Source organism: Aspergillus flavus, chromosome 4 (genome assembly GCF_009017415.1).
Source record: "Aspergillus flavus chromosome 4, complete sequence".
Classification (NCBI taxonomy): Eukaryota; Fungi; Ascomycota; class Eurotiomycetes; order Eurotiales; family Aspergillaceae; genus Aspergillus; species Aspergillus flavus.
Window position 1 is genome coordinate 2994883 of NC_092405.1, and position 26061 is coordinate 3020943.

At 49.5% G+C, this 26061-nt stretch overlaps 11 protein-coding genes across 11 annotated transcripts; 7 read left to right on the plus strand and 4 right to left on the minus strand.

The window, feature by feature from the left end:
- Window positions 1–30: 30 nt before the first annotated feature.
- Window positions 31–2145, minus strand: F9C07_10729 (alkaline phosphatase family protein; the record flags this gene model as incomplete). The annotated part of the gene is made up of 3 exons (XM_071507482.1): window positions 31–1808; window positions 1873–2011; window positions 2068–2145. 3 exons carry the CDS (start codon window positions 2143–2145, stop codon window positions 31–33), a joined length of 1995 nt encoding a protein of 664 aa, XP_071366534.1.
- On the plus strand, window positions 1786–6909 carry F9C07_2158421 (uncharacterized protein). Its single transcript, XM_041285951.2, has 3 exons — window positions 1786–1808; window positions 1873–1968; window positions 2068–6909. The coding sequence occupies exon 3, from the start codon at window positions 4101–4103 to the stop codon at window positions 6534–6536; it is 2436 nt and encodes an 811-aa protein (XP_041146452.1). The 5' UTR covers window positions 1786–1808; window positions 1873–1968; window positions 2068–4100; the 3' UTR covers window positions 6537–6909.
- On the minus strand, window positions 2545–3456 carry F9C07_10728 (putative class III chitinase; the record flags this gene model as incomplete). The annotated part of the gene is made up of 1 exon (XM_071507481.1): window positions 2545–3456. The coding sequence occupies one exon, from the start codon at window positions 3454–3456 to the stop codon at window positions 2545–2547; it is 912 nt and encodes a 303-aa protein (XP_071366535.1).
- F9C07_2244423 (uncharacterized protein) lies at window positions 6910–9865 on the minus strand. The gene is made up of 3 exons (XM_041292120.2): window positions 8893–9865; window positions 8564–8841; window positions 6910–8509 (listed from the first exon to the last, which is right to left on the minus strand). Exons 1-3 carry the CDS (start codon window positions 9070–9072, stop codon window positions 7162–7164), a joined length of 1806 nt encoding a protein of 601 aa, XP_041146453.1. The 5' UTR covers window positions 9073–9865; the 3' UTR covers window positions 6910–7161.
- F9C07_2283693 (plasma membrane iron permease) lies at window positions 9866–12175 on the minus strand. The gene is made up of 4 exons (XM_041292121.2): window positions 11538–12175; window positions 11342–11466; window positions 10837–11282; window positions 9866–10767 (listed from the first exon to the last, which is right to left on the minus strand). Exons 1-4 carry the CDS (start codon window positions 11563–11565, stop codon window positions 10251–10253), a joined length of 1116 nt encoding a protein of 371 aa, XP_041146454.1. The 5' UTR covers window positions 11566–12175; the 3' UTR covers window positions 9866–10250.
- A 468-nt stretch (window positions 12176–12643) lies between these two features.
- On the plus strand, window positions 12644–14386 carry F9C07_10725 (putative ferrooxidoreductase Fet3; the record flags this gene model as incomplete). The annotated part of the gene is made up of 5 exons (XM_071507480.1): window positions 12644–12712; window positions 12770–13264; window positions 13315–13535; window positions 13593–13942; window positions 13995–14386. The coding sequence occupies 5 exons, from the start codon at window positions 12644–12646 to the stop codon at window positions 14384–14386; spliced, it is 1527 nt and encodes a 508-aa protein (XP_071366536.1).
- A 666-nt stretch (window positions 14387–15052) lies between these two features.
- Window positions 15053–16136, plus strand: F9C07_10724 (putative lipase; the record flags this gene model as incomplete). Its single annotated transcript, XM_041292127.2, has 2 exons — window positions 15053–15459; window positions 15530–16136. The coding sequence occupies 2 exons, from the start codon at window positions 15053–15055 to the stop codon at window positions 16134–16136; spliced, it is 1014 nt and encodes a 337-aa protein (XP_041146456.2).
- A 693-nt stretch (window positions 16137–16829) lies between these two features.
- Window positions 16830–25071, plus strand: F9C07_2283698 (chitinase). Its single transcript, XM_041292128.2, has 6 exons — window positions 16830–18658; window positions 18718–19351; window positions 19408–19846; window positions 19912–23740; window positions 23834–23919; window positions 24021–25071. Exons 2-4 carry the CDS (start codon window positions 19247–19249, stop codon window positions 22395–22397), a joined length of 3030 nt encoding a protein of 1009 aa, XP_041146457.1. The 5' UTR covers window positions 16830–18658; window positions 18718–19246; the 3' UTR covers window positions 22398–23740; window positions 23834–23919; window positions 24021–25071.
- On the plus strand, window positions 18114–18593 carry F9C07_10723 (uncharacterized protein; the record flags this gene model as incomplete). The annotated part of the gene is made up of 3 exons (XM_071507479.1): window positions 18114–18282; window positions 18421–18476; window positions 18546–18593. 3 exons carry the CDS (start codon window positions 18114–18116, stop codon window positions 18591–18593), a joined length of 273 nt encoding a protein of 90 aa, XP_071366537.1.
- F9C07_1568299 (WW domain protein) lies at window positions 22774–24668 on the plus strand. Its single transcript, XM_041292103.2, has 3 exons — window positions 22774–23740; window positions 23834–23919; window positions 24021–24668. Exons 1-3 carry the CDS (start codon window positions 23149–23151, stop codon window positions 24225–24227), a joined length of 885 nt encoding a protein of 294 aa, XP_041146458.2. The 5' UTR covers window positions 22774–23148; the 3' UTR covers window positions 24228–24668.
- On the plus strand, window positions 24698–25928 carry F9C07_10720 (CoA-transferase family III domain-containing protein; the record flags this gene model as incomplete). Its single annotated transcript, XM_041292104.1, has 2 exons — window positions 24698–24755; window positions 24841–25928. The coding sequence occupies 2 exons, from the start codon at window positions 24698–24700 to the stop codon at window positions 25926–25928; spliced, it is 1146 nt and encodes a 381-aa protein (XP_041146459.1).
- Between the last annotated feature and the right edge of the window lie 133 nt (window positions 25929–26061).

Genomic DNA, 26061 nt, shown 5'->3' on the forward strand with positions numbered 1-26061 from the left:
TATTGATCTATGCCAGGTCCATATTCATAATCAGTCGAGTCTTTCTGCTGTTCCCGTTCTATCCAAAAGTTTAGAGACTTGAGCCCTAAACTGGTTAACTAGCTGTCCTCTTACTTCCTCCACCTGACTAAGGACGGCTCTGAGCTGGGCACTCCATCCAACTGGTTCACGGTTGTCCTCAAGGACTTTACCTGGCAGGAGTCGCGGGTGTCTGACAGAGGCAGCCGAGGCAACATCCTCATACCCGGGAAGTGGGACGCTGAGACTATATTTCCAGGCGACATCGTTGTCAACATAGAGTGAGTAGGTAAGGACGGAACTGGGTACGGTTGCCGTCCTGCCACTGATGAGTACGGTCTCATCGCGGATGTCGATATCGATTAATCCGTACTTGGTGTTACCGGTTGGGATGTATTTGACCGTGACATCTTCATTGTCGGTTTGATGGTAGGTCCGGATGGGCAGGTAGAACATACTGAGCGGACCGACACTGAATTCGTGCAGGCCTTCTCCGGCGGTATCGGGGAGAAGTTCATCGGGCGTGTAGTCAAATGTAGGATCAGGGAATCGGGTCGCCCCGAACTCGTGTCTGTCTCCACTGAGCAGGATAATACGAATTCCCAGCTCTCGCTCAGCGCGCCACATGGCTTCAAACACTGTGCGACGCTCGTTCAAAAACCCACCCCATGTGTCGGTCGTGCCGACGCGCCAGTTTTTAGTAAATGGAACGCTGGAGGCGACGATCTTCCAACGCACTTCGGCTGGTTCAGGACGAGACAGATATGCAAGCAAGGACTGCAGTTGCGCTGAGCCAAGAATGGTAGAGTCCGGTTGGGCGGGCTCGGAGCGATAGGTGCGGGTATCCAACATGAAGAATGACGCCGGGCCGTTGATGAAAGAGAAATAGGTTGTGTTTTCTGGCTTGGCAAAAGGAGTGGCTGGGATCGGGGGGTTCACACTGACGTGGTAATGGATATAGGGGTCAGCAGCAGCCAAATAGGGAGCTGTATTGTTGCCCTTCGACCAGTCATTCTCAATCTCATGGTCGTCTAGAGTGTGTATCCACGGCAGGTCGATGGCCGGGTTATCACCATGGGAATACCACGAGGGAGAAGAATACACACGACGATATTCACTGCGGTAATGTGATACAGACGAGCCAAAGCGCTGGGGAACGTCGATATAGATGAAGTCACCGAGGAACAGCATAAAAGCCGGTCGAAGCAAGGATGGCAATTTGCTGACGGTCTCAGTCATCTTCTCAATGCCCTCGATACGCAATGGATGAGATAACGGATTGTACGGGAAGTTTGGCTTTATGCAGCTAGACGTCAAAAAGCTAAGCCGGTCGGCAGATGCCGAACCAGGAAGAGGCGCGGTGACAAAAGAGCCTGTGCGATTGTTGGACAAAGAGTATCGATAATGCGAGGATGGTTTCAAGTTTTGCAAAGTCACCGAGGTTGTGAAATCCGTCGATTCATCAAGTGCATATATAATGCCTTCTTCCACCCATTTCAAGGGGTCATCCTGTTCCGCTTCTTGGTAGAAGACCACCAGGGGTAGTTGAGCCGAGTCCGGCTCTCGAACGAGCAAATTCGCTGTAGTTGGGGAGACATAGCCAATGCGCGAGAAGGCAACATCGTTTGCAGGATAGAAAACTAACCCACGCAGTAGAAGGTCGGAAGTGAAGAGTGTAAGGACAATGTTAACCAGCACTGTCAGCCGGGTCACCAACGGCGACGTGGGGGAGGGCAGTCCCGTTAAAAGCGTCTTAAGAACGCTATCATTAGATAGAGACTCTGCAGATCCTGCGCATATCTTCTGTGAGCAAATCCAGAGTGGGGAAGCACTATGGGGTAGGGATATACTTACTGGAAGTGTTCCTGGAGCGTTTCAAGTCATGGGGGCGATTGGTGGTGCTCTCATCAGCCGGCCGACTGAGCGAGAACAATGAAGATAGATACACCACTAACGAGGTGAAGATTAGAGGTGGGAAATGATGACCGGGGATCTGCACACGAATGAGCAGCCGTTATTTGGTAATTGAACGAACTTAGATGGACGCACCCAGCGAAGAAAGATGAAGGCGGCGAGTCTGAGTATCACGGAGCTCGTGGCCGCGGCAACCCGCGGCAAGGAAACCATAGCTTCGTGGGAAGGTTTTAGGCGCGCTGCGAGATAATGAGTGTTCTTTTAGCCATGAATTATTCTCCGTTCGAGTTTTAGAGAAGAAGCTCAGGTGACATTCTGATAGGTAGAGAAGTGGAGCTGAGAATAAAGAAGTTGGAGTTTGGAAGATGCGGTGGACTGCAGTTGACTAGTATAGGCGGTATGACGACATTGGACGATTCCACCCGGTTAGCCTCAGGTACACACTTCCACAGTAACTAGTACTCTCCCCTATCGTTCTACATATCATATCTCCAGCAATGAAAGAATGTAAAGTAGTTGTATATAATTTGATTACATTCGTTGGTCTGTTTTTATGCTCTACGTCCATAGATCTCTACCGTTGTTGATTCATCATATCTCGGAGAACGTTCATCAAACCGCTCGCCATAAGCCCTGATAAAAAGCCATGACCAGATCCTTCATATGCATGCTAAGCGACATCTCCGCCGCCCATTGCCAGGGCTTCTCCCGCTCCCCTGGTTTGGCATTAAAATACTCCCAGCCCATAACACCGCCAAAGTTGGGGAACTGCTCAACCAGCTGGCCTAATATAGGCCCAATGATCTCCCGAGGAACGTAGCCCTGCGATCCATTGCCGGGGTTCGTCAACAGTCCGTAAACGACGCGTTGCGGTGACCATCCTTGCGCGACGATCGCCGCATACATACGAGGATCATCCGCTGGGCCCCAGCCGTTGTAGAACTGTGTATTATACCAACTAATTTTCGATGCTCGTTGTCGCTCAAGCTCCCGGTAGTCAAACCCGGAAAGATTACCAATCCCTAGAAGCGCCGCTGCCACTGGGGCCAGCGTTATGATGAAGCCATCTCCCAGGTCCGATTTGAGTCGATCAATAAGTCTAATGATACCTGAAAGCGACATCTCCTCCTCCACGTCTAAATCCAGCCCTTCCAGTTGATGACGCCGAATCATGGCTAGGAGAGGCAGGTAGTACCGTTCGAATTTGTCCTGGTCACCGTCCAAACAGCGGAAGGAACCTTGAGCGGCTCCTCCTAGCATTCCCATGACACGTACCCCACTCTGTTTCAAGAGAGGTACCTCTGTCCACAGCTCATCATACATGCTATGATGGGGCGGATCATCGTTGAGCGTAATATGACCCGGTTCGGCATTCAGGTGAAAGGCAGCAATGATGATGTGCGTGATGCCAGTGTTGTTCTGCACCAGCGGTAGCGCGGACACATATTGACCTCGATCCGGACGGAGTGTTTGGTGATAGCATATCACCCGGCATCGGTCGACCTGCGCAGGTATGGGAGGCATCGTTTCTTAGCTTTAAAAGGAGGTTGGAGGTGGCTGCGGATTTGCTGCACTGGTCAGGACCAAGTCCAGCATTTCGATGAGGAGCAACAGCGGGGTAGTGAGATTACAGACGGTCTCTGGGGGGCCGCAGCTTAGCCGTCAGGTTCTCCCATTGCTTCGCGACCGGTTTGGACAGAAGGCCAGTCCGAACGCACCTCAGAGGGTCAATATTTGGGGAGATAAAATAAGGAGGGGATTCAACAAAGGACGGAATGGGTGATGGTTACAAGAAGACTCTGTGATGGTCTTGGTAAGGGGTGTCTCTTTACAGTACGGTAATCCTGGTACTTGTATCTATTACATACGGGGTATGTACAGTTCGATATCAAGGAAAGCTCTTCCTCTACGCTAAACCTAATATGGAGCATAATAAACACCTGATATGAAAACCTGAGGATTCCGGCCGGCACACGGGCGGGTTCCCAGTATCGCCGGTCCAGGCGCGTCCGTTACATCGACATACTCTATCTGCTGGTTATCGTTATCAAAGTCCACCTCGATTTACATGACCTTGTCAGCCCATCTGCTAAATCAATAATGTCGCCCTAGCCAATTGATCTTGATTCCTAGCATTCACTCACCTACCGACCGCGACAAATACCATCATGGACACAACTTCTCACGATACAGTCGGCGCGTCCACCCTCGCAACGCCTCTCTTTATGCCTTCCTCCCCTCCGCAAGTTAACCATAGCCCTGAAGGATCCCCCCGGCGTGCGCGAAGCCCAATCTCCCATCGCGCCGGCGATGACATCGACGACGCGCATTCGCCGACCGGCTCGCCGCCGTCCTCCCGGGCATCATCGCTTGATCGCGCTGCGAAGGAGCTCGACGCTCGCCTGGCAGATTACACGCTTGATTTTGACCAATTCCCCAGCGGCCAGTTGAGTCTTGAGGAGCGGAACGACGAATTGTTCGGAGAATCGAAGCTACCCCATGAGGACCAATTGTCGGATGTGGGCGGACCCGAGGATTTTACGGCCAATCTAGAGAAATATCTCATGGGCGACGATGATACATTTGATCATAAGGATCTGGAAGAAATTGAGGAAGAAGAAGAACCAGCGCGGGAAGAGCAGGAGCCACCGCGACCGCAATCTCCAGAGCAAAAACAGCAGGAACAGCAGAGCTCACAACTGCAACAACCCGCTGTGGAGGACGAGGCAGAGCTTGGCGAATACAGCGAATTTGCTCCTGTTGATATGTCTACGCCGTCGCATTTGTTACGTAGAGGTAATGCGTTTTCGAAGGAGGTGACGCAGCTGGAGAACATCGAGGAAGATCCGGATGATGAGCCGGATACCGCGAGAACACCGTCGGTTCGCAGGCATAAACCAACATCCAGCAAAGACCAGACAGATACGAAAGATGATTTGCTCAGACAGATTGCGGAGTTGAAACATGTAGTTCAAGAAAGAGATGAACAACTTGAAAGGAATCACAGACGGGTTTTGGAGGCTGCATCCGCTGGAGAGCAGATCAAACATCTGCAAGCAGAACTACAGAAGAAGACAGCTCTGCTGGATGAGGCCTATGCAAACCGAAACGATGATGCGCTCCTGCGTGAGCAGATTCAGCTGCTTCAGAAACAGAATGAAGAGAAGGAATCTCTTTTGCAGAGGTCCTCAATCAATGAAACCGGAATCAGTGCCCTTCAGGAGCAGATTGCAGAAATGCGAAAAGAGTTCCGAGACCGACAGGTGCCTACAGATGTAGACTCTGAGAGACTAGAGACGATCGCGAATTTGCGCCAGCAGTTAAACCTAGCCCAGGAGCAACTAAAAAAACGAGACGCTATGCTAGATGAGACTCTCGCTAAACTAAATGAAGCTACAGCTGCCAGGGAACTACAACTGCGTGAGAAAAATACCGAAATCGATGCACTCAAGGCCCAAATAGATGATCACCTTCTGGAAATCCAGAAGCTTGAAGCGGAGGTAGACCGCGCAAATCGCGAATACCGGACTCTGGAGGATAGGATCGCCACGCTTGAGATCAGAAATCGCCCACTAGAGGAGAAGAACAGCACACTGGAAGCTGATCTAAGTCGCGCGCAGTCGCAAGTCACCGCGCAGGAGAACGCTCTCAAAGCGATGGCAGCGGACCTTCCCTGGGAGACGAGCCGCAACACATACGAAGATATTCTAGAACTGATCAATTCCATGCCGATTCGCTCTGAAGCCGTTCCGAAAGACAGCGACTCCGGGGAGCCGGAGCTAGAGCAGCTACGTGAGGAATTAACAAAACTCCGAACCGAACAGGAGCAAGCATCATCAACGCAAAACGCGCTAGAAACCCAATTGAAGCGGTCCCAAGAACAAGCCGCAGAGGCCCAATCCCTCCTTAACTCAATCGAAGGGGAGAACACCCGCTTGTCGAAACGAGCAGAAGAACTCAAATCCAGCCTGGACAAGGCCGGTCATGAGCTAAACGAGCTGCGAGAAGAGTACTCCGAAGCCCAGGATACAATCCAGCGTCTCCAGGAAGAAAAGAACACGCAACAACCCAGCCCTCCACCCTCCCCTTCAACAACCCGTCAAAAAGAAACTGCTTTGGAGGAAACCCACCAGGCACAACTACGAAGCCTACAAACCGCCCATGCCACCGCCATCTCTAACCTACGCACCTCCCACGCAGACTCAACCCGTAAATTAAAGAATCTCCTAGCTACCGCTGAAAAGCGCGAGACAAAACTCAAATCCGAGCTCCAATTCCTGCGCAGCTCACGCTCCACGCAAGAGAACGAGATAGACTCTCTCCGTGCAGAAATCAAGGAGCTGGAAACCATCATCAAAGTCAAAGATGAAACAGCCGCAGCACTTGATAAGAAAATCGCTCGGTCCGTCGAGAACCGCGAGAAAGTGTGGGCAGATCGAGTTGATTCTGCTCTCCGACAACGCGACCAATTCGGCAAAGCTTTTCTGTACACAGTGGGCCAGAAAGAGCTTGGAGAGAATAAAGTGAACTTCGACGATAAGGGCCGGCCGATACAGGCGTACCAGTATGCGTACGTGAAGAATAATGGAAGGAAGAAGGCATAAACGTGGTCGGAGTAGCGCTTTGCTTTGGGTGATTTCTGGTTGTATCTTTCGGAGTTTCCGGTCCTGGGATTGTGTATGGGATATCTATATATTTGTTGGGTTTCTCTATTGTACAGGATGGCTTCCGCAGGGGTTTGGTTTATGGGACATTCACGTTGAGTGATGTAATCTAGGGTCAATCGAATGAATAGATCAATTCTTACCTCTACTTTTAATCTTCCATTTTCGTGGTGTTAATCTCGTGGGCTTTATATGAGCAAGAAGAGAAGAAAAAAAGAAAGCGCCCAAAACCCAAGGGATGAGAAATGTACGGTTTTACAGCACTATACATTGTCCATTAGACATAGCCCGAGGACTATACAATGATGTCTAGACTATAAACAAGATTAGAATAATTTCATAAAATCTCATCCTAACGAACATCAACTTTGAATCAAAACTAATACATGAACACTGGATACCGGTATATTGCTAGTATTTAGACAGGAGAAAAGAAAGTAGCCCACTTCAAAGACATAAGATCAAAAAGTTCGTGTCCCTTTTTATATTGTTTTATCGGGGCATGCCAGTAAGAACCCCTTTGCCTTATTTTGGCTTTAGCCTGTCCTGCAGGCTGTGTTATCGATCATAATGCAGCCATGCTCGTACGATGGGCACCACGATATGTGTTGGCATTAGGAACAATGTCCCGAGTTTCATCCACCGATGCGCCTGATTCTCGGATGCTGTCGAGAGCTCTTGTAGACCCGAGACCACCGCAAGTAGTGCTGCGTGGCCTTCGCGTGCTGGGATAATGGATTTCTATATCGCTTCTTCGAGACTGTGAGGACATGCGGCGTGGTTCGTACCGGCCACGGTAGTTGTACCGGCTATGCGGTTGATGATAACTTCTGGTATATCGGGGTACATGTGATTGCTCGAACTGATAATGCCGGCTTTGCCGTCTTTCCTTAGGCCGCTGGTTATGATGAAGCTGAGTATCAGGCTCTATTACAGAGGCTCTGTGGCTGGCAACTCTATTAACAGGGTGCCAGGCCAATGGGTTTGGTGGAACGATTGTATAGCTCGGTCGATGGCGATGGATGGTGCGAGGAATAGGTGCAGTATGAGTTGTGTTAGATCGCTGCACCTTGAGAGGTGTAGGTAGCACGACCTCAGGTGCATCAGATGAGTTGGAGGACGTTGGTCGAGCCTGGGTGCTTGTATGAGGGACTTGGCTACTTGGTGGCCTTCGGGTTTCGGAATCGACAGGTGCAGAAGCCACCTCCTCTTTCTCCTCAGCAGAAGAAGTGAGGTGCTGCTCGGAATCACTGTTCCTATTCAGTATCACATTTCCTGTTTGTTTTTCAACATCTCGAGGCGTATTAGAATCGGCGAGAGCGCGAATTTGGGGGTCCGCTGATAAAGGCAATGATAGGGGAAAGACTTTTGGAAGATATTTGCGAAGTGACGACAAGGAAGACTTTTGTCTTTTGTGGTTGATTGTCGATGAGTCTTCTTGGCCACTGGGTAATTCCGCAACGGGACTTTGCATGTGCTGTTCGCTTGTAGTTCCTGAGGTTCCAAAAGTGGGTGTACGTGAAATTGAATGTAAGTTAGTGTTAATAAGGGTACCGTTGCGTGTTAACGTCGAACCTGATAATGTTTCGGCATTCTCCGATTCAGGGCTCATGTCGGGCCTCAATGGCTGCTTTTGGTGAATCGGTAGAGGGTATTGGAAATTGTGCACGTTAGGGTTCTCGAATGCGTGATCGGTGGACGACGGCCAATATGGGTCGCGGGTGCCGTAGGCAGTACCTGGTCCGGGACAAAGATAAAGAATGCCATCTTTCAGAGTGTCGCTTTCCAGGCTTGAGCTTGAGAAGATACTTTCATCACAGACTGATTGCTGCTTTTTGTATACCCCAAGTATTGACACATCATATGGACGCTCGCAGAGCTCCCTCGAACAGAAATAGAGACAAGCCGTTATGCTGATACGTAGATTTAGCAAGGCCAACAGTTAATATATTAGTCTCATCACTTACAACGAGATTATGGAAACTATGACCGCAGTCCGATGAAGAGCACAGCTGACGCCAGTATTCCAAAAGCTACCCCTGGTTATTTCAGGAAGGCACGAAACCTGTTGCGAGACCACTACTAGGCCTGCCACACTAGCTGCTAGCCATATAATAACTGTCACTCGCAGGAGATAAGTGCAGGCGGCACGGAGCATTGTTTTCTGGCCTCCAAAGCCGGGGACTTTGTTATACTGCCATGCGAGAAGGCTATGAAGGATGACAAGCGGTACTGTGAGAAAAGACTGGGAATGATAGTTAGTACTACACGGCGGGCTTCTGGGGGATGCACTGACAGCTACTAGAGCAAGGATCAAGCTCGGCGTCATTTTTCGGTCGACACGTCCATTCCCATAAAGATAGAGCACAAGAGCCCACTCAATCACGGATTCCAGAAGCAAGACATAGAGGGAGATAAAAATGACGACCTTTGTCCAGGACCCTCCTCTTGTAGAGGTAATCTGCCTATTGGTCATGGTGAATTTCTCCAGTTTAACAAAAGAAGCAAGCTGTGTCACAGCTCCCACAAGTGTAACCGATGAGCATCCACGATAAAGGATGACGGAGGCGTGTATGGACAGCCAGAACTACTCGAGAACGAAGATAAAAGCTAAGAACAGGAAGGATGATTCCGAATTGATAGTATTGGATTTATGTTTCTCTTTCTGGGGCTGCAATTGTATGTATCTCTAGAAATACGAAGCAAAGGTTGAAGGGCCCGTCAGAGACTAAATGGGAAAGTTAACTATGACTTGGGCGCGTCAACGCGGATAAAGTGTGCCAGTGGGAGGGGTTGGAATGCATTGGCAGGAGGCCTGGAACAGAGAGCATGCGGAAGGCGAAATAGTAGGGCTTGCATCTTGTCTGGGACGTCATTCCGAGGAATGTAATCTAGAGGGCCTTTTTTCCTCAGCACTAATATTGACGGTATCAGGGGTGTCACCAAAGTCAAATATTAATCCCTATCTGTACAAAAGACGTTAGTAATCATGCTTTCCTAGAATGAAGTATCGGACTATGCCATCGACCCTATTCATCTTCCTCGAATTAGGTTACGGGGCGCATTCCAAGGGGCGATCGCGTGGTGTCGGCACGATTAGGTCTGTTGAGATATAGGAGAAGTATTGAGACATATACATTGCCAGAATGTAGGAGAATCAATAGCTTGAAATTGGGATCGTGGGATGTAAATGTTCTAGGGAGAAGGGCTTTCGACAATGAAGGGAGGCGGGAGGGTTAAAAAGTATAGAAGGAAGTGAGTCGTGACAAGGGAGGGTGTGTGACTCCACGTGATCCAAAACCCCCCTCCAAGAGACACGTTCAACATACAGGACATCTCCTTCATAGGATGGACTATGTGGCAATGGCTACTTCAGTTCTGTTGATGTCTTGGATCTAGGTATGAAGGGTACAATAGAGGCGAGACTCGAATAATTCGAAAGCCGTACTAAATCATTGGTAGGCCCGGGACCGTGTTCCTGAAGCCAAGACTATCTGGAGATACAGTCTAAGACACGGTTTAGAAAACTATGGGGAGATCGCCAACAGCTGGTCTCACGAGGATCTAAGGGATAGTGCTCGATGTTTTATCTCACATTAACGCAGACATCTGTCTACACAACACATTCACTAGTACTAGTATACCCAAGCCTTATCAGACCTCTGTGGCTTGTAGACGCATAACTCCATTCCCCGATGCTTTGTTGTCCGATAATACGCCGATACCTGCTGTGCTTTCGGGATTTTCCAGGCACCCGTCAGTCTTCCGGGTCTTAAAGCGGCGAACCAAGGGGTCGATCAATAGCCAACGCCCCTGCTGTTCGCGATATCGCATCATCACGAACCACACAATAACAACAAGCCAGTAGAGGTTATATGAGATGACCGAACCATAGGTGGCAGAGTTTTGCCATCCAAGTATAGCATTGAAGATTCCCCATCCCCCGCCACCATTCACCAAAGGACTGCAGCAATTCACATGCCATACGCTTTGCCGGATGTCATATGATCCAGGACCAGCTCCCGTTTCTGAGGCATCGCCACCGATGAGGTTGCTCCAAGTGTTGTTCTCCAAGAACCAGACGCCTCGGGACAAAAGTCCAGCAGCGACCAAGTAGAGCAGACATGTCGAGATGACCATGAATATCTGAAGTGAGGTTTGATTCCCGCCCCTATGATAAATCGCAAAGACTACTATCAGCATTGGGATTCAGTTTCAATGCCGCCCATATCACACTCACCGGTAAATGATATAACCAACTACCACACCAGCCAAGAGTCCCGTGAATACAGGGAGAGGGAACGCGCTTGCGGGGAAGCTGAGACTAACACCCCCGATAAACACCACAGCCTCTAGACCCTCCCGAAGTACCGTAATGAAGGGTAAGATGAACATGAAATACTTCTGTGACCATTGCTTGATCTTGTCTGTCATTCTCCCTTGAGGTTGAGGTTTTGCCGCCAATGCCTGGGCCAGCTTGACACGCCATTTCTCCTGCAGTTTATTCACCCGCAGAAGGGCTGCTCCCATGACTGTGATGATGACGGCGGCGACTAAAGCAAAGATGCCTTCCCATAAATCCTCCGTGCTGGCAAAATGGTCCTTGCCATACCCGTAGAAGGCCCCAATCATACCACCTCCAATACAGAGGCATATAAACAGCCCGACCGCAACTCCCCACCAGACCTATTGATCGTCAATGTTGTCTCTATAGGGTGGGGACGGAATGAGAAGATGGTAGTAACCTGTTTGATAAGCCTTTTGCGAGTAAAGGCATCCGTGTCCGACCCCAGCGTCTGCTTGATGAAGGCAAGTAATACCGAAACAATGATGCTGGTCTCAACGCATTCTCGAAAGCAGATGAAGAATACTTCGATAAGTTAGTCAAACTAAGTTAGTTCCTGATTAATAGATGGGGCATAACAAGAAAAGAATGCATACTGGGAACTGCAAATACATCGGTTGCCATGTTGAGTGGAAGGTAGAGGCTTCAGAAAGGAATGAAAGAGGGCTAAAGATCTACAAGAGTCCAAAACAACGGCATAGCCATTGATAAATGAAAATTATGAGGGGGGATCCGAAAAAGAAGCCACCACCGGTATAAATCGGGGAGAGGTTATCTGATTGATTGATTAAAAAAAAATTAAAGGTTAAAATGTTCTCGTGGGGGAAGAGAAAAGTAAAAATAAAAAGAACGTGAACCCGTGACAAAGATAAGTGCGTGAAGGGACATGGCGCCAGCGACAGAAACGTCGTTCCACCCCCACTGTTTGTCCGGTCACAAGCTATAGGGTAGAATCCTCGTATCATTGCCTAATGTAGATTGTAAATGCAAATTTTCATCTCGTTTAGATGTCCCTATTGACCATGAGGGGCAGACGTGGCCTGAGGGAAGGATCAGATAAGTGGGATCAGCAAGAATCTGGAACCCTTACGAGGGAACGAGGGTTAAGCTTCCGCTAAGCCGTGTCTGATCATCGCTTGGCTTTCCATTGAGTGGCCCCATTCGAGGTGGTGGCGGAGCGAAAGACACTAAGACGATAATGTGCGTTGAGGTTTCATTTCATTTATTATCGGTGATCAACCCTGCACATGAGGGTTCAGACCATGCCCCCCGTACCATCCCACCACCAGGTGCCCACCCAGTTGGGATAAAAGTCGAGAGAGATTTCGAACGGGGGAGAGAGATCTCCATTTTGAAGAACATACCTGCGAGACTGTCTCTCATTCTTTATTTTTAACTGCTTGCGAGCGCTCCATCTCAAGTGCCTATCATGGAACTAGGGCTTTTCTGGTTGGTGGGTTTCCTTGTCCACATTCTGTCAGTCAGTGCCAAGACCCTCAATTATGAATGGAACATCACTTGGGTATTGGCCAATCCAGACGGCTTGCAAGAACGTCCCGTGATTGGTATTAATGGTCAATGGCCCCTTCCAGTACTCAATCTCACCCTTGGTGATCGAGTGATTGCAAAGGTGTACAACGCTTTGGGCAATGAATCAACCAGCATACATTGGCATGGCTTTTTTCAAAATGGAACGACCCATATGGATGGTGCTCCGAGTGTAACGCAATGCGATATTGCCCCTGGGTCCACATTCGTTTACAACTTCACTGTGAGTCACTTCTATTGTACGAGCTGCTGCGAGCCCTCAGTTTGACCGGCGGAGCAGGTAAATCAAACGGGCACCTACTGGTACCACTCACATGCTCGAGGCCAGTACCCAGATGGCTTACGGCAGGCTCTAGTGATTAGGGGTCCTGATGAGCCTTATTCTGGCCAGTATGATGAGGAGCGTGTGATAACTCTATCAGAGTGGTATCATGACCCGATGCCAACGCTGCTGAAGCAGTTTATCAGCGTTACAAATCCTACTGGGGCAGAACCTGTCCCAAAGTCGGCCCTCATGAATGATACTCAGAATTTGACTATAGCTGTTGAACCAGGGAAGACTTACCTATTTCGCTTAGTCAATGTGGCCGCCTTTGCAAGCCAGTATTTTTGGATCGAGGACCATACCATGAAAATTGTGGAAGTCGATGGCGTATGGACAGAGCCAGCAGAAGCCAGTATGATCTACATTACAGCGGCGCAACGCTACAGTTTTCTGGTGACAATGAAAAACGACACAAACAAGAACTATGCCATTGTGGGAAGTATGGACACGGTAGGGTATACTTCATCGATTCATTACTTCAAGTTCTTATCATTTAGTAGGACCTCTTCGATACACTCCCTCCGACTCTGAACTACAACGTTACGGGATGGTTAGTTTACGATAACAAGGCTGAGAGGCCTGCCCCGACTGACATCTCATCATTCGATCCATACGATGACTTCAAACTTGTCCCTGTGGATGGCGAGAGGCTATTGGGTGACCCTGACTATACAGTCACTCTCGATCTTACCATGGATAACCTGGGGGACGGTGCTAATTAGTAAGGATACTATCACTCTATAAAAATAATCACTTTTTATTTTCTAACTAGATACAGTGCCTTCTTCAATGGTATAACATATGTTATGCCTAAAGTGCCAACGCTTTATACGGCTTTATCCACCGGGTCAGCTGCCACAAACTCCACTGTATATGGCTACAATACCAACGCCTTCATCCTGGATAAAGGCGATGTCATCGACCTTGTCCTGAACAACGACGACACGGGAAAGCATCCTTTCCATCTTCATGGTCATAATTTTCAAGTCGTCGCTCGCAGCGATGAAGACGCAGGTCACTACGATGCCAACAACCATTCTGCTTTCCCGTCAGTCCCGATGCGAAGGGATACTATTTACGTGAAACCGACAGGATACTTTGTCATCCGGTTTCGAGCGGATAATCCAGGTGACTCTCGATTTTTATTTAGGTTCGCGCACTGGTAGCTAATCGGTGAAAGGTGTATGGATCTTCCACTGCCACATCGAATGGCACATGGACGCCGGTCTTGCGGTCGTCCTGATTGAAGCGCCATTAGATCTGCAACAGACACTTGCAATTCCAGAGGATCATTGGCAGGCATGCGACGCAAGTGATACCTTGAAAAGGGGCAATGCGGCAGGAAACACAAAAGATTTCTACGATCTGACTGGGGCGAATACTTCGGTTTCTCCACTGCCCGCTGGGTTTACTGCCCGAGGCATTGTGGCCTTGGTGTTCAGCTGCATTGCCGCAATCCTAGGATTAATTAGCATTGTCTGGTATGTGGATTTGCTATATCATGTTTTCCCCAACCTTTGTATCAACGTGCTTTCACCTGTCATCTTTCATGGAGTAGCTGTTGTGTACTGACAGGTATACTAGGTATGGCATGGCACCGATCACCGTGAAACAATCGTCAACCGATGAGAGGAGGGAAGTAGACAGTAATTAGACAGTTCAAACAGCAGCAATCCACTCAATTTTTACGTCCGTCTTTAAGGGCAGCGTCTTAAAAGCCACCCATCTAATAACGTGTCAGCAACAAGCACAGCGGTAATAGCTGACCGGGTTCACAGAAGAGAATCATAGAGATAAATAGAACAAGAGGATATAACCCCCGGTAAAATTACAGAGGCGTAAAGTAGGTACATCCAATTACACGAATGCGGGGAAAGCAACGATATAGAACTAGTAACTCCATCTTCAATCACCCCCACGCCGACTTTCGTGTACCAATAGCCAACCCCGCTTCACCTCGATTCTCTCCATCATCAGTGGCTGAAAATGCCGATACTCCTTCAGATTGCTATCTTATCGTGAGAGTACATATCGTCACTATCAGGATAAATGGCATGGAAACCCCCACTCCCTTGCTTCGGAACGAACCCCATCGACTCTGGAATGTAACGATCTGCGTGAGGAGGTACCGAGGCCGATACGTAAGAAGGTAAACAAAAGGGGACCGAATTCCCACTGACTCAGAGATCCGTTCCCTCTGAAGTTGCACCCCAGTGGCACAATACCAAGCTACACAATATGTCGATCTCGACGCTTCAGCCTCCCTACCCTCTCCATCCTTCCGTTAAGGACCTCTTGGATCCCGAATACATTTCCTTCTATAACGAGTATGTCATCAACCAGCAGCAAGTCCATCTTCAACCCGTCGAAGCCTCCCGAACAAGCGGGGTTCTGATCCCTGGCGGGGGTCCGCTCCTCGAGGTAGGAAAGACAGAGGATATCACGATCAAGCGACGCGCGACAGAAGGTCCAGAGATCCTGTTGCGTGCATTCACCCCAGCTGGGGAGACACCAGACGGAGGGTGGCCGGTGATGCTGTATTTCCACGGGGGTGGATGGGTCCTGGGGAATATAAACACGGAGAATCCGGTTTGCACAAATTTGTGCGTGAGAGGGAACTGCGTCGTAGTCACAGTTGATTACAGGTATACAAACACCGAACTTGCCTAACACATCTCGCGCTACCTAGATTACTCATGCTAACAATGCAAGTAGGCTTGCCCCAGAGAATCCCTTTCCCGCAGCCGTCCATGACTGTTGGGAATCTCTTCTCTGGCTGATTTCTGACGGACCCTCACGACTCTCTATTAATACATCTAAAATGGCGACCGGTGGCTCCTCAGCGGGCGGAAATCTAGCCTCAATCATCACCCACAAAGCCTTAACACTTTCACCACCCGTCCACTTCCTTGCCCAGCTCCTCTCTGTCCCAGTGACAGATAATACAGCAACGGTCCAGAACAATGAATCCTACAGGCTTTACGAGCACGCACCGGCCCTTCCAGCTGCCAAAATGATCTGGTACCGCGATCACTATCTGCCCAACCATGGGGATCGCACTAATCCCGAAGCAAGCCCGTTGTTCTACGAGGGCGATTGGTCGAAGCTGCCCCGGGCATTGGTCATGGTTGGCGAATTGGATGTGCTCCGAGTGGAGGGAGAGCAGTATGCGGAGAGACTGAAGAAAGCTGGGGTCGAGGTGGATTTACAGGTGATGAAGGGCATGCCGCATCCATTCTTGGCGATGGATAAGGTGCTGAAAGAAGGGAAGAGGTCGATTACGTTGATGTGTGACCTGCTGAAAGAGGTTTTCTGGTCTTAGTTACATATATTAGAGTAACTGTACACATGGTCACTGTATTCGCAATTTATGGAACTAGTATCAACAAGATACTTACTCTGCAATTCTAGGAGAAGGAAGTACATTACTTTGATGTTATTGGAGCTATTGTCATTTCAGCATATCAAGGCCCCGTCAAGCTCACTCACCAGAAGAAGGAGAACAAAAGATTTAAAATGAAACGAGAAACGCCAGTTATTACTCCCAAATAAAGAAGAACGGATCTTCAACATTCTTGACATCATCCTCTTTCGAGTACTACTCCTACTCTCATACGCTGTAGGTCAGCTCCTATTAATAATATAGACACTAATCCGATGAGCAGAGCTCGTGACATCGAGCCCTAAGCTCCACGCGTAATATTAAAAGACTATGTATTAGCTTGATTGCCCAGCATTGGCAGACGATCCCAATCTAGCTTTCGACGTTGCAAAGGAGCTCGAATGTCTCATTGGCTTCAGGTCCATCTATATTTTTAGAAAGCCTCCTAGTTCGAATGAAATACCGGCTGACGCCCCCGCGACTTCATGAGATTTTCTGTTCCCCTGTTCGGATCCTGACTGTTTAGTTGACCCCCAGAGCGTTCAGACTGCGTCTTCCGAATTCTCTATATAATTGACGTAGGTTGGGGTTTGGTTTTTATACTTCAGAAGTAACAGGGTAAACAGGGGCATATTGCTAGAATCTTCCCTTGATCAGGCTATTCTATCTCACAAAAGGGAAAATAGAAGAGAGAGAGAGAGAGAAGAAAATGAAGGGGAGGGAGGTTTGGAGAATCAAACTGACCCATGGTATCTGCTAACTATACGATCTGATGCATCAGGGTTCGGTTAATCCAAGAAGAATCTCGATTTATAAGATAAATATTGAATAGAGTAATCAAAGAAATAGAGTAATGAAGGACGAGAGCCCTTGCAGGTATATTGTAGTGAAACAATGAAAATCAGAACACGCGAGGCAATCAAAGTGCAAAGGCTGAGCGAACTGCTTTTTATCAAATCGACTACGCTTTCCCTGCAAGATAAGGCTCCGCTGGATACCCTACCCTAGGTTCCATGCTATAATGCCCGAATAAAGAATTAGGGAGGAAATGGGTAACCTATGATAAATGCGGCCCTTGGGAGGCCTCATCAAAATGCGAATGGTAACTCATGAATAAAATTTCATGTAATGCATATTCTCAAAAATATATCTTTCGATCGTTGATTACAGAAGGTAAGTTAGACAAAATATTTTTACGATTTATATGACATTTCAAAAGGTTACATCTTACCAAGTACAGTCTAATTAATCCGTTTTACTGAACGAATCCTATTATATCATGGATCAGGTTGTGATCCACCGAGTCGGGTTAGATTACCATTGCCCAAATTGGCAAGGTGCTATGAAAGCATTGTTGCATTAAGAAGAACGATGAGGCTCTTCGACCGAGAACAATGGATTATGGAACCCATAGCCAGATAAGACTAATTTCTACGTATTAGCTTTTGGAGTGGAAAAGTATCCAACAAGTGTCTACTTTGTGGGCTCATTATTTTGTTTTTCAAATACGAACGGTGGGCTCATTCATCCCCTCCCCAATCTCCTCTACTTGCTAGTGAGCCCACATATTCGTTCCCAATGGACCCCTGTACCAATGGAGTGGAAATTACGGTCATTCGAGTCGGACTAAGGAAGTCAATGAGCGCCTCTTTTTGCTCCTAGTTGATAGCGTGAGGCAAAGAAACCGGATAGCGGATGTAACCTTTCCCACCTTCAAAATAACCTGTTATCAGTATTCCTAGCTACGTTGATTTATTTTTTTTCTTTATGTAAATCCCGCTGTGGCTGTCTTTGTGACACTGTGGCAGCCATATTTAGTTATTGTCAAGCTGTGTCAGGTACATTCGGCAGATAAACAGTGTAGATTCTGTCGATCTCGATGATCCGGTCGTTGGTTCCGGACAAGGACCGCAATCAATGACCCCTCAGGAAGTTAGCCCCGACATTAAGTTTTTCTTCTCCCCCCACGGCACCAATAGGGGATTTATCTGGATTGGCATGCTTGATGTCCACCTGACATCAGCCCAGGGCAAGAATCTGATCACGTTGATTGGTGTGCCTGAGGAGTGGGAAGAGTCCCTTGATGGTGAGCTAGTCCCGATCAGGTGAGGGCCAACTACTGGACGCTAGACTAGTTTCAGTATGACCCACGGAACCCGGCCTCAGGCTCTATACCTACTAGAGTAGTTAGTCTAGGTACCTAGCTTCGCCTACTGCAGTGTAGTCACCGTCCTAGTCGAATTAGTACCGGGCCGAACTTCCCTGCCACTCCAGCTCAACGTCTGTCTTGCCACTAGCATTATACGAACTACTATTACTACTCGAATACACCCAACTACGTGGCCACAGGGTGCATGTGTCGCTGATCTCTTTCAATTCATATCATGTTACCATTAGTACAAATGCTCCTTATTTCCGCAGCTCTAGATCCTTTCAAGGAAAGATATCATTTCCACTTCGTTGTATGCCTGGTTTGGCCCCTCGACTGCCTAAAGTAGACCCAATGACTGACCGGCCCTAGAAGATTTAGTCCCTGTTAATGCGGCTCTCCGGCGGAACTATGACCATCCTCCCAAATCACCGTGGGTTCACTATTCAACCGCAATTTCCGGTGTGCATCTTACTCCTCTCTCTGGAGCCACTCAGGGCTTCCCATGGTTCGAAGACGTTAGCGCTCTAATATCGAGCTCCTCACTAGCACATTCTTTTACTGGAATGGGAAATGCTGCCATCCACCTATCGAATCCGCTAAGGCCTGGAGACATGTACAGTTCTGATTTGCCGAGTACTCATCCTTGGACTCTCCGTTCTAGCACCACCATGCAAATGGTGGCTAGACGTTGGGAGATTGGCTGCTTGCCGGCTCCCCTGAATATTCACGTATATAGTCTTCTTCCCTCATCCATGAATCCTCTACAAACAGTTCTGTGGCTTTGCTCGCGGTAACCCTCCCAGCAGACGTTTGTCTGCGTCCCTTCGTTGTTCTATTACACGCTCGTTTGACAGCCTCCATTGGCTATTAGTCTGACCGGTAGTCACTCCTTTGAGAAATGGTCTTTAGCAAGAGTGTCGCCGTTGCGGCGGCAGTCTCAGCCGTCTTTCCTTTGGTGCATGCTTTCAACGCCCAGTCGAAGTCCAATGTTGCAGTCTACTATGTATTAAAACCGAACCAGACAATTTCTGCTGCTTAACATTTACTGACTGTTTATAGGGTCAAGGGTATAACCAGCCCCGCCTCAGCCATTTCTGTCAAGAGACCGCACTAGATATCATCAACATTGGATTTGTCAATGGATTTCCTGATCAGAGCCCTGCCAATTGGCCTGGCAGTAACTTTGGCAACCAATGTGATGGACTGACCTATGACGTTGGTGGAGTCAAGACCGACTTGCTCTCGGGCTGCCATCAGATCATGGAAGATATTCCCATCTGCCAGGCAGCCGGCAAAAAGGTTCTATTGTCTATAGGGGGTTCTACCCCCGACAATCAGGAACTCCTCTCGACAGAAAGTGCTATCGGATTTGCCGAATTTCTCTGGGCATCCTTCGGCCCCGTGGATGATACTTGGGTGGCATGGGGCGGTCCCCGTCCGTTCGGCAACGTATCCGTCGACGGATTTGACTTCGACATAGAGCACAACGGTGGTTTTGGTATGTTCTAACCCTTGTGCCTCTAAGGCCCTTTCGAAACAGTTCCAGGGGCTAACTGATCCTAGGGTACGGAGCTATGGTCACCCGCTTTCGTGAGCTTTTTGCCGAAATACCTGATCAAAAGTTTTACCTATCCGGGTCCCCTCAATGCCATATACCCGATAAGCAACTGAGCCTCGCAATCGCAACATCCGCATTTGACTTTGTCTGGGTGCAGTTTTACAATAATGATGATTGCTCCGCTCGTAACTTCGTTGCTGGGGAGGGTTTCAACTTTGACGCTTGGGTCGACATTATCAAATTCGGCGGTAACCCAGCTGCAAAGCTCTTCGTCGGCCTGCCTGGCAGTGAAGCTGCGGCGCTTGACGGGTACTACTTGACTCCTGATGAGGTCAAGCCTTTGGTCAAAAAATACATGAAGCTGTATCCTGATACATTCGGAGGTATCATGGTTTGGGAGGCGACCCAGTCTGACCGAAACCAGATCAACGGGACTAGCTACGCAGGCAACATAAAGAGAATCCTGACTGAATTGGATCCTACGCCTCCCGCTCCGACAACCTCACCGTCCAGCTCCACCATCGCATCAAGCACTCCCATTTTGTCGAGTACTCCAGTCATTCCTGGAACACCAACGCCGTCAAGCACCCCTGCTCAGTCCAGCTCGCTAGCCTCTTCTTCAACCCCGTTGACATCTAGCACACCTGGCCATTCAAGCTCTCTTATCGCATCAAGCACTCCCATTAAGTCCAGCACTCCTGTCCAGTCGAGAACCCTTATTGGATCCAGTAGCCCTGCTCGGTCCAGCACGCCTGTCCAGTCTAGTACTCCAGTTCATTCAAGCACTCCTATTGTGCCAAGCAGTGCTGTCCAGTCCAGTACCCCAGATCACTCGAGCACCCCTATTGTGTCCAGCAGCCCTGTCCGGTCTAGCACTCCCGTTCACTCTAGTGTATCAACTCACTCAAGTATTCCTATTATATCAAGAAGTACTGTTCAGTCCAGTGCTCTGGCTCACTCAAGCACCGCTACCGCAACGAGCACACCTGCTCAGTCTAGCCCGCTAGTTCATTCAAGCACCCCTATTCAGTCAAGACCCCCACCATCATCAAGCGCAACTGCTCAATCAAGTACCCCAGCCAGATCGGCAACCACCTCAATGCCCAGTGTTCCTGGTCGGTCGTCTACCCCGGCTACATCTAGGACACAATCAGCATCTGTCACTGTCGGTCACTCGAGCTCTCTTATCAGCTCTATGTCTTCGCTCACATCCGGGATGCTGACAAGATCGAGCTCAGCAGTTGCCTCAGGGACACCATCTGCCTCGGCCATTCTGACAGAGACAATTTCGCCAATACCTTCCGGATCTTCTGGGAACACCATCTCTTCTGGGGAGCTTACATCGCCGGGCACTTTAACTCCTTCCACCCCGCCAGCCACTTCTGGGGCACCAAATCTGTCAAGCTCAGCAACAGCATCCGAAAACCACTCGTCTACTAAGCCGCGTGTGTCGACAACATCCAACCCAACTGGTACCCCGGCATCCTCCACTGTGCCTGCACCATCTACTGCTTCTACTTCAGACTCGTCGAGCACCTCCACTACCAATCCAAACCAAACAGGTCAATCCAGCCCTATCCTGTCGCACACTTCTCATAGTGCTACTGCCTCCTCGTCGGCCCAAGCAGCTAACCCGACCACATCAACGGGCGCGGAGCCGGACAGCGGAGACGGAACAGTTACTAGTACGGTTACTTCCGGAATAGCGACCCCTTCCGTCATACCTACCGGTACTCCCTCGGAGCCTCTCACTGTCACAACTGTTATCGTCACCTCCTACATTGATATCTGTCCCACGGGGTTCACAACGATCACCACGACTTATACCACGACGTACTGCCCTGGAACAGTATCCGCAACCGCTACAGCCACGAACATCCCCTCTGGACCGGGGTCACAGACCGCTATCCCTACTCCCCCTGAGGGATGGACCTCAACTGTGACTGTCTGTACGCACTGTGCTCCAACGCCAACCACGGTGACTCTTACTCTACCAGTGACCACAACTACTGAACCTGTCAGTGTGCCAGCCCAGCAGACCACTAATGTTCCACCTGCTGAGGACTGGACCACAACAGTCACTGTCTGTACGGAGTGCGCATCGACGCCAACTACTTTGACACTTACTGTGCCTGCCACGGGAGCTGGCTCTAACCCCGTCAACCCTATCAGCACCATCGCTGTTGGGCAAATTAGCAGCTCATCCGGACGCGAGAGCTCCGTTATCCCCGTAGTTACAAATACTGTCACCAGCCACAGCCAGAGCCTTTCGAAGACTTCTGTGATTGCTGGAACAGGCAGTGTACATCCGTCGTCCTCAACCTTGGCTGTCAGACCCTCGACCAGTGGATCACGAGTCCCCGTGGCTCCTAGCGAGACGCAGGATAATGTGTCGCCCATATTCACGGGTGTTGCATCACAGCCTGTTAGACTCGGCCACGGAGCTGCTACTCTCCTCGCTCTTGTTTTGGCTGTAATCCTTTTGATGTGAAGCCTTCCGGTTTTATGATCATGGCTACGCTTAGCCAAATGAATGACGATGTTAGGTCGCGGGGCCAAGGGAGCCATGGTCAACGCGTTCTCCTTGTCTGATGTTCACTTCTAATAACCCCTCTTATTGAATCTATTTCTTGTCACATTTCCGACTTTCATGTCGTTCATTGAGTTGATCAAATGACCAAGTAATGTTTCTATTATATATGTACCGAGATCGAAGACGTATTTTGATCATCTGGGCTTTCTACTATGCTCACTCAATAGTCTCTCACTAAGATGAAATCGAATGTCCCCTTTACCGGAATGAATACGTGAACCTGGTACAGTCCGTACCAACAAGCTTCCGGCCAAGCCGGGACGATCCGACAGAACCAAAGCTGTATTATAAACAAAGGCGGTGGGAGCGGTGGGGTCACCATTGTTTACTAGTACGAGGGCCAAGGGGATAATAGGTTGATCCTTATTGAACAGATGATACCATGCCGTAAGTTCACTGATGGTATGGAAACAGGGTGTATGTTTGAGGCTTCCAGCTCACTATACATAGGTAGTGTACGGAGTACAGTACCAACACTATCTAGCTTAGCTTCAGCTATCGCTACCGTACACCCGTAATATCCATTAGTACGTACCATACAATGCTGAACTGTCAGGGTCCAAGCTGAGGATCTGGGACCCAATCTAAAAGACTTAGCCCCGATGGCAGTGCTTAATCCAATCCCTTTTTGCCCTTAATTACCCCTCCTATGTTTCAGCTATTTCGAGAGCATATATCTACAATCTCCTTTCCTCCCCCTTTCTTACCCCTCCTCTTCTTTTCCATTATACCACTAAATCTTGCTCCTACAAAAATCACAATGGAATTCGTCAGCAAACTTGCCGAAAAGTTCCTCGACAAGGACAAGTCCAGCGGCAGCCAAGAAGGCTATGGCAACCAAGGCGGCTACGGTGGAGGTGACCAGGGATATGGCGGCGGCTATCCTCAACAACAACAGCATTCAGGCCCTCAAGTGCCCCCCCCATGGATCGCCCGGTGGGATGGGGAGTCACAGCGCTGGTTCTACGTGAACGAGCAGACCGGCGAGAGGACCTGGAACCACCCAGGCCAGGGCGGTGGCTACGGACAGCCGCAGCCTTCGTACGGTGGCGGTGCACCTTACGGGGGAGAACAGTCGTATGGCCAGCAGCCCTCGTATGGCTATGGCGAGTCGCGCCAGGGAGATTTCAATCAGCAGCAGGAGGAGCCTAAGAAGGATCACACTGCGGCGAAAATTGCAGGTGCTGCGGTTTTAGGTGTTGCTGGTGGAGCGTTGGGAGCGTATGGTCTGCATGAAGCGCGTATGTCTTTTTTTTTTTTTTTTTTTCTCTCCCTTTACCGCCATTTTTCTTTCTGATGTTTGTTTGCTTTGCAACGGGACTGACGCCTACCAGATGAAAAGTGGGATGAGAACAAGGAAGAGTGGAAACAGGATGTTCAGGATTTCCCTGAAAATGCTGCGGAGTGGACCGGCGAGAAGGTATGTCTTTGCTTTTTCTTTTTGCTTTGTTTATGTTTATTTTTGCTCCTATGCGTTCATATTGAATCGGGCATGTTTGAGTATACTAATACATGCATCAGGTCGGTAAAGCCGAAGCAGGCTGGGATCGTGCCGAGGATCGAGTCGAACAAGGCTGGGATAACGCCGTCGATAAGGTTGAGGACTTCCCCGAAAATGCTGCAGAGTGGACCGGCGAAAAGGTCGGAGCCGTGGAACGATTCGGGGACGATATGCACGATGCATACGAGCGGGGAGAGGATGAGGGCCGCGGTGACGACGATTGGTAATTCTGGAAACTCCAGTGTTTTCCTCGGTCTGTTCTTGTAGGGTTGGATTTGGAAGAGATCTTTCAATCGGACTGGATTGTTATTATTATTACCACTTGAAGCTGGTTCTACCCAAAGAATTGGACTATTCCTCTTCGGGAACATTCGGGATTTACCCATGATATCCACTGCCTATGCAAACAGTTAGACTCATACCTAGGCAGTAAGTAGCATCTAGATATACACCGTAGGATCACCGGAAGATAAACTGTAGAGAAACTTTCCTCTTGACCATTCGTTTCCCCGCACGTGGCCGCCGGACCTCGGTTGCCGAGTGTGCCTCAAGCATCTCTATAATTCAAATATGTGCTAACTCGTCACATCGCGGTCAATCTTTTGTTTTGTTTTTCTTTTTTTATTAGAGAGAAGTGCCGTTTGTCGACTTCGGATCTACGGGTTGGCCACGTAACTGTTCGATCAATCCATACAGAATGTCCACCACACCCCTCGCAGGTATTCGCGTGGTCGAGCTTGCAGGCCTAGCTCCCGGTTGGTCTTGACCGCAATTCATATCTGCCGGTAACATGCCGGTATAGCTAAGACGGTTACGTGTTTTACTGACTGGGATTTACAGGTCCATTTGCTGGACTATTGCTTGCAGATTACGGGGCGTCCGTGCTGCGCATCGATCGGCCAAATGCCGTGAGTAGCGATCAGTTAACGCGTCGTAAATCCTCGATCACCTTGGACCTACGAAACGCAGCATCGCACAGCGTCCTCCTTTCGGTGTTGGCCAAAGCCGATATCCTCATTGATCCTTACCGCCCCGGCGTCTTAGAACGCTTGGGTCTTTCCCCATCGGAGGTCCTCCTGAAGTATAACCCTCGCTTGATCGTGGCGCGCATGACGGGATTCCGACGAGACGGTAAATACAAGGACATGGCGGGTCACGATATTAATTACATCGCGGTGTCGGGGGTGCTCTCCATGCTGGGGCGAGCAGGTGAACCTCCTTATGCCCCGGGTAATATTATTGGCGATTTCGCGGGCGGAGGCGCAATGTGTTTCATGGGCATATTGCTTGCTTTGCTGTCGCGCACACGCACAGGACGCGGCCAAGTCGTAGAGGCTAACATGGTCGATGGCTCTGCGTACTTAGCGGCGATGCCGCGACTGAATCGGCAAACGCCGCTGTGGAGCGGGCCCCGAGGGCAGAACATGTTAGACGGCGGCAGTCCGTTTTATGACACGTATGAGACCAAGGATAAAGGCAAGTATTTCGCCGTTGGAGCGCTGGAACCCCAATTTTACGCTGCGCTCCTCAAGGGACTCGGGTTCGGTTCGGAGGAACTTCCCTCACGGGACGATAGGGAGAATTGGCCAGTCCTCCGAGCGGCGTTTGCGAAGCGATTCAAAGAGAAGACGCGGGCGGAGTGGGAATCTATTTTTGACGGCACGGATGCTTGCGCGACACCTGTATTGGAGCAGGATGAGCTCGAGCAAGGGGGCTTTGAACAACGGCCTGCCGTTCATCTCGTTGATACGCCAGCACTGCCCATTGCGACCGACGATGGGGGCTGGACGGGAGGTGGCCTGACCCCCGGGGAAGGTGGACAGGAGACGTTGGAGGCTTGGTTAGGATGGAAAGAAGGACGCGAATATGATGTCAGATCCGATGGGGCATTGATAAAGACCGGAGAGGAGGGGAAGGCGAAGCTGTGAGGATGAGACGATGATAATACGAGACGAACCAGATAGTATGGGTTGATTGATTGTGTTCGCGGTTCGGATGAACTCACGCGCCCGTAGGGCTGAGGCCCCGCGCACTCGATTCGGTAATTGGCCACCCCATCGT

Coding starts and splice junctions, on each gene's coding strand:
- F9C07_2244423 (XM_041292120.2), bottom strand. CDS start 9,072: ATGACCAATAGGCAGATTACCTCTACAAGAGGAGGGTCCTGGACAAAG. Junction 8,842..8,892: donor TGATCCTTGCTCTAGTAGCT/GTCAGTGCATCC, acceptor TATCATTCCCAG/TCTTTTCTCACAGTACCGCT. Junction 8,510..8,563: donor ATAGTTTCCATAATCTCGTT/GTAAGTGATGAG, acceptor TCTACGTATCAG/CATAACGGCTTGTCTCTATT.
- F9C07_2283698 (XM_041292128.2), top strand. CDS start 19,247: ATGGTCTTTAGCAAGAGTGTCGCCGTTGCGGCGGCAGTCTCAGCCGTC. Junction 19,352..19,407: donor CCAATGTTGCAGTCTACTAT/GTATTAAAACCG, acceptor GACTGTTTATAG/GGTCAAGGGTATAACCAGCC. Junction 19,847..19,911: donor AGAGCACAACGGTGGTTTTG/GTATGTTCTAAC, acceptor AACTGATCCTAG/GGTACGGAGCTATGGTCACC.
- F9C07_2158421 (XM_041285951.2), top strand. CDS start 4,101: ATGGACACAACTTCTCACGATACAGTCGGCGCGTCCACCCTCGCAACG.
- F9C07_2283693 (XM_041292121.2), bottom strand. CDS start 11,565: ATGGCAACCGATGTATTTGCAGTTCCCA. Junction 11,467..11,537: donor CGATGTATTTGCAGTTCCCA/GTATGCATTCTT, acceptor AACTTATCGAAG/TATTCTTCATCTGCTTTCGA. Junction 10,768..10,836: donor GTTGGTTATATCATTTACCG/GTGAGTGTGATA, acceptor GATTTATCATAG/GGGCGGGAATCAAACCTCAC.
- F9C07_1568299 (XM_041292103.2), top strand. CDS start 23,149: ATGTTTCAGCTATTTCGAGAGCATATATCTACAATCTCCTTTCCTCCC. Junction 23,741..23,833: donor GTATGGTCTGCATGAAGCGC/GTATGTCTTTTT, acceptor GACGCCTACCAG/ATGAAAAGTGGGATGAGAAC. Junction 23,920..24,020: donor CGGAGTGGACCGGCGAGAAG/GTATGTCTTTGC, acceptor TACATGCATCAG/GTCGGTAAAGCCGAAGCAGG.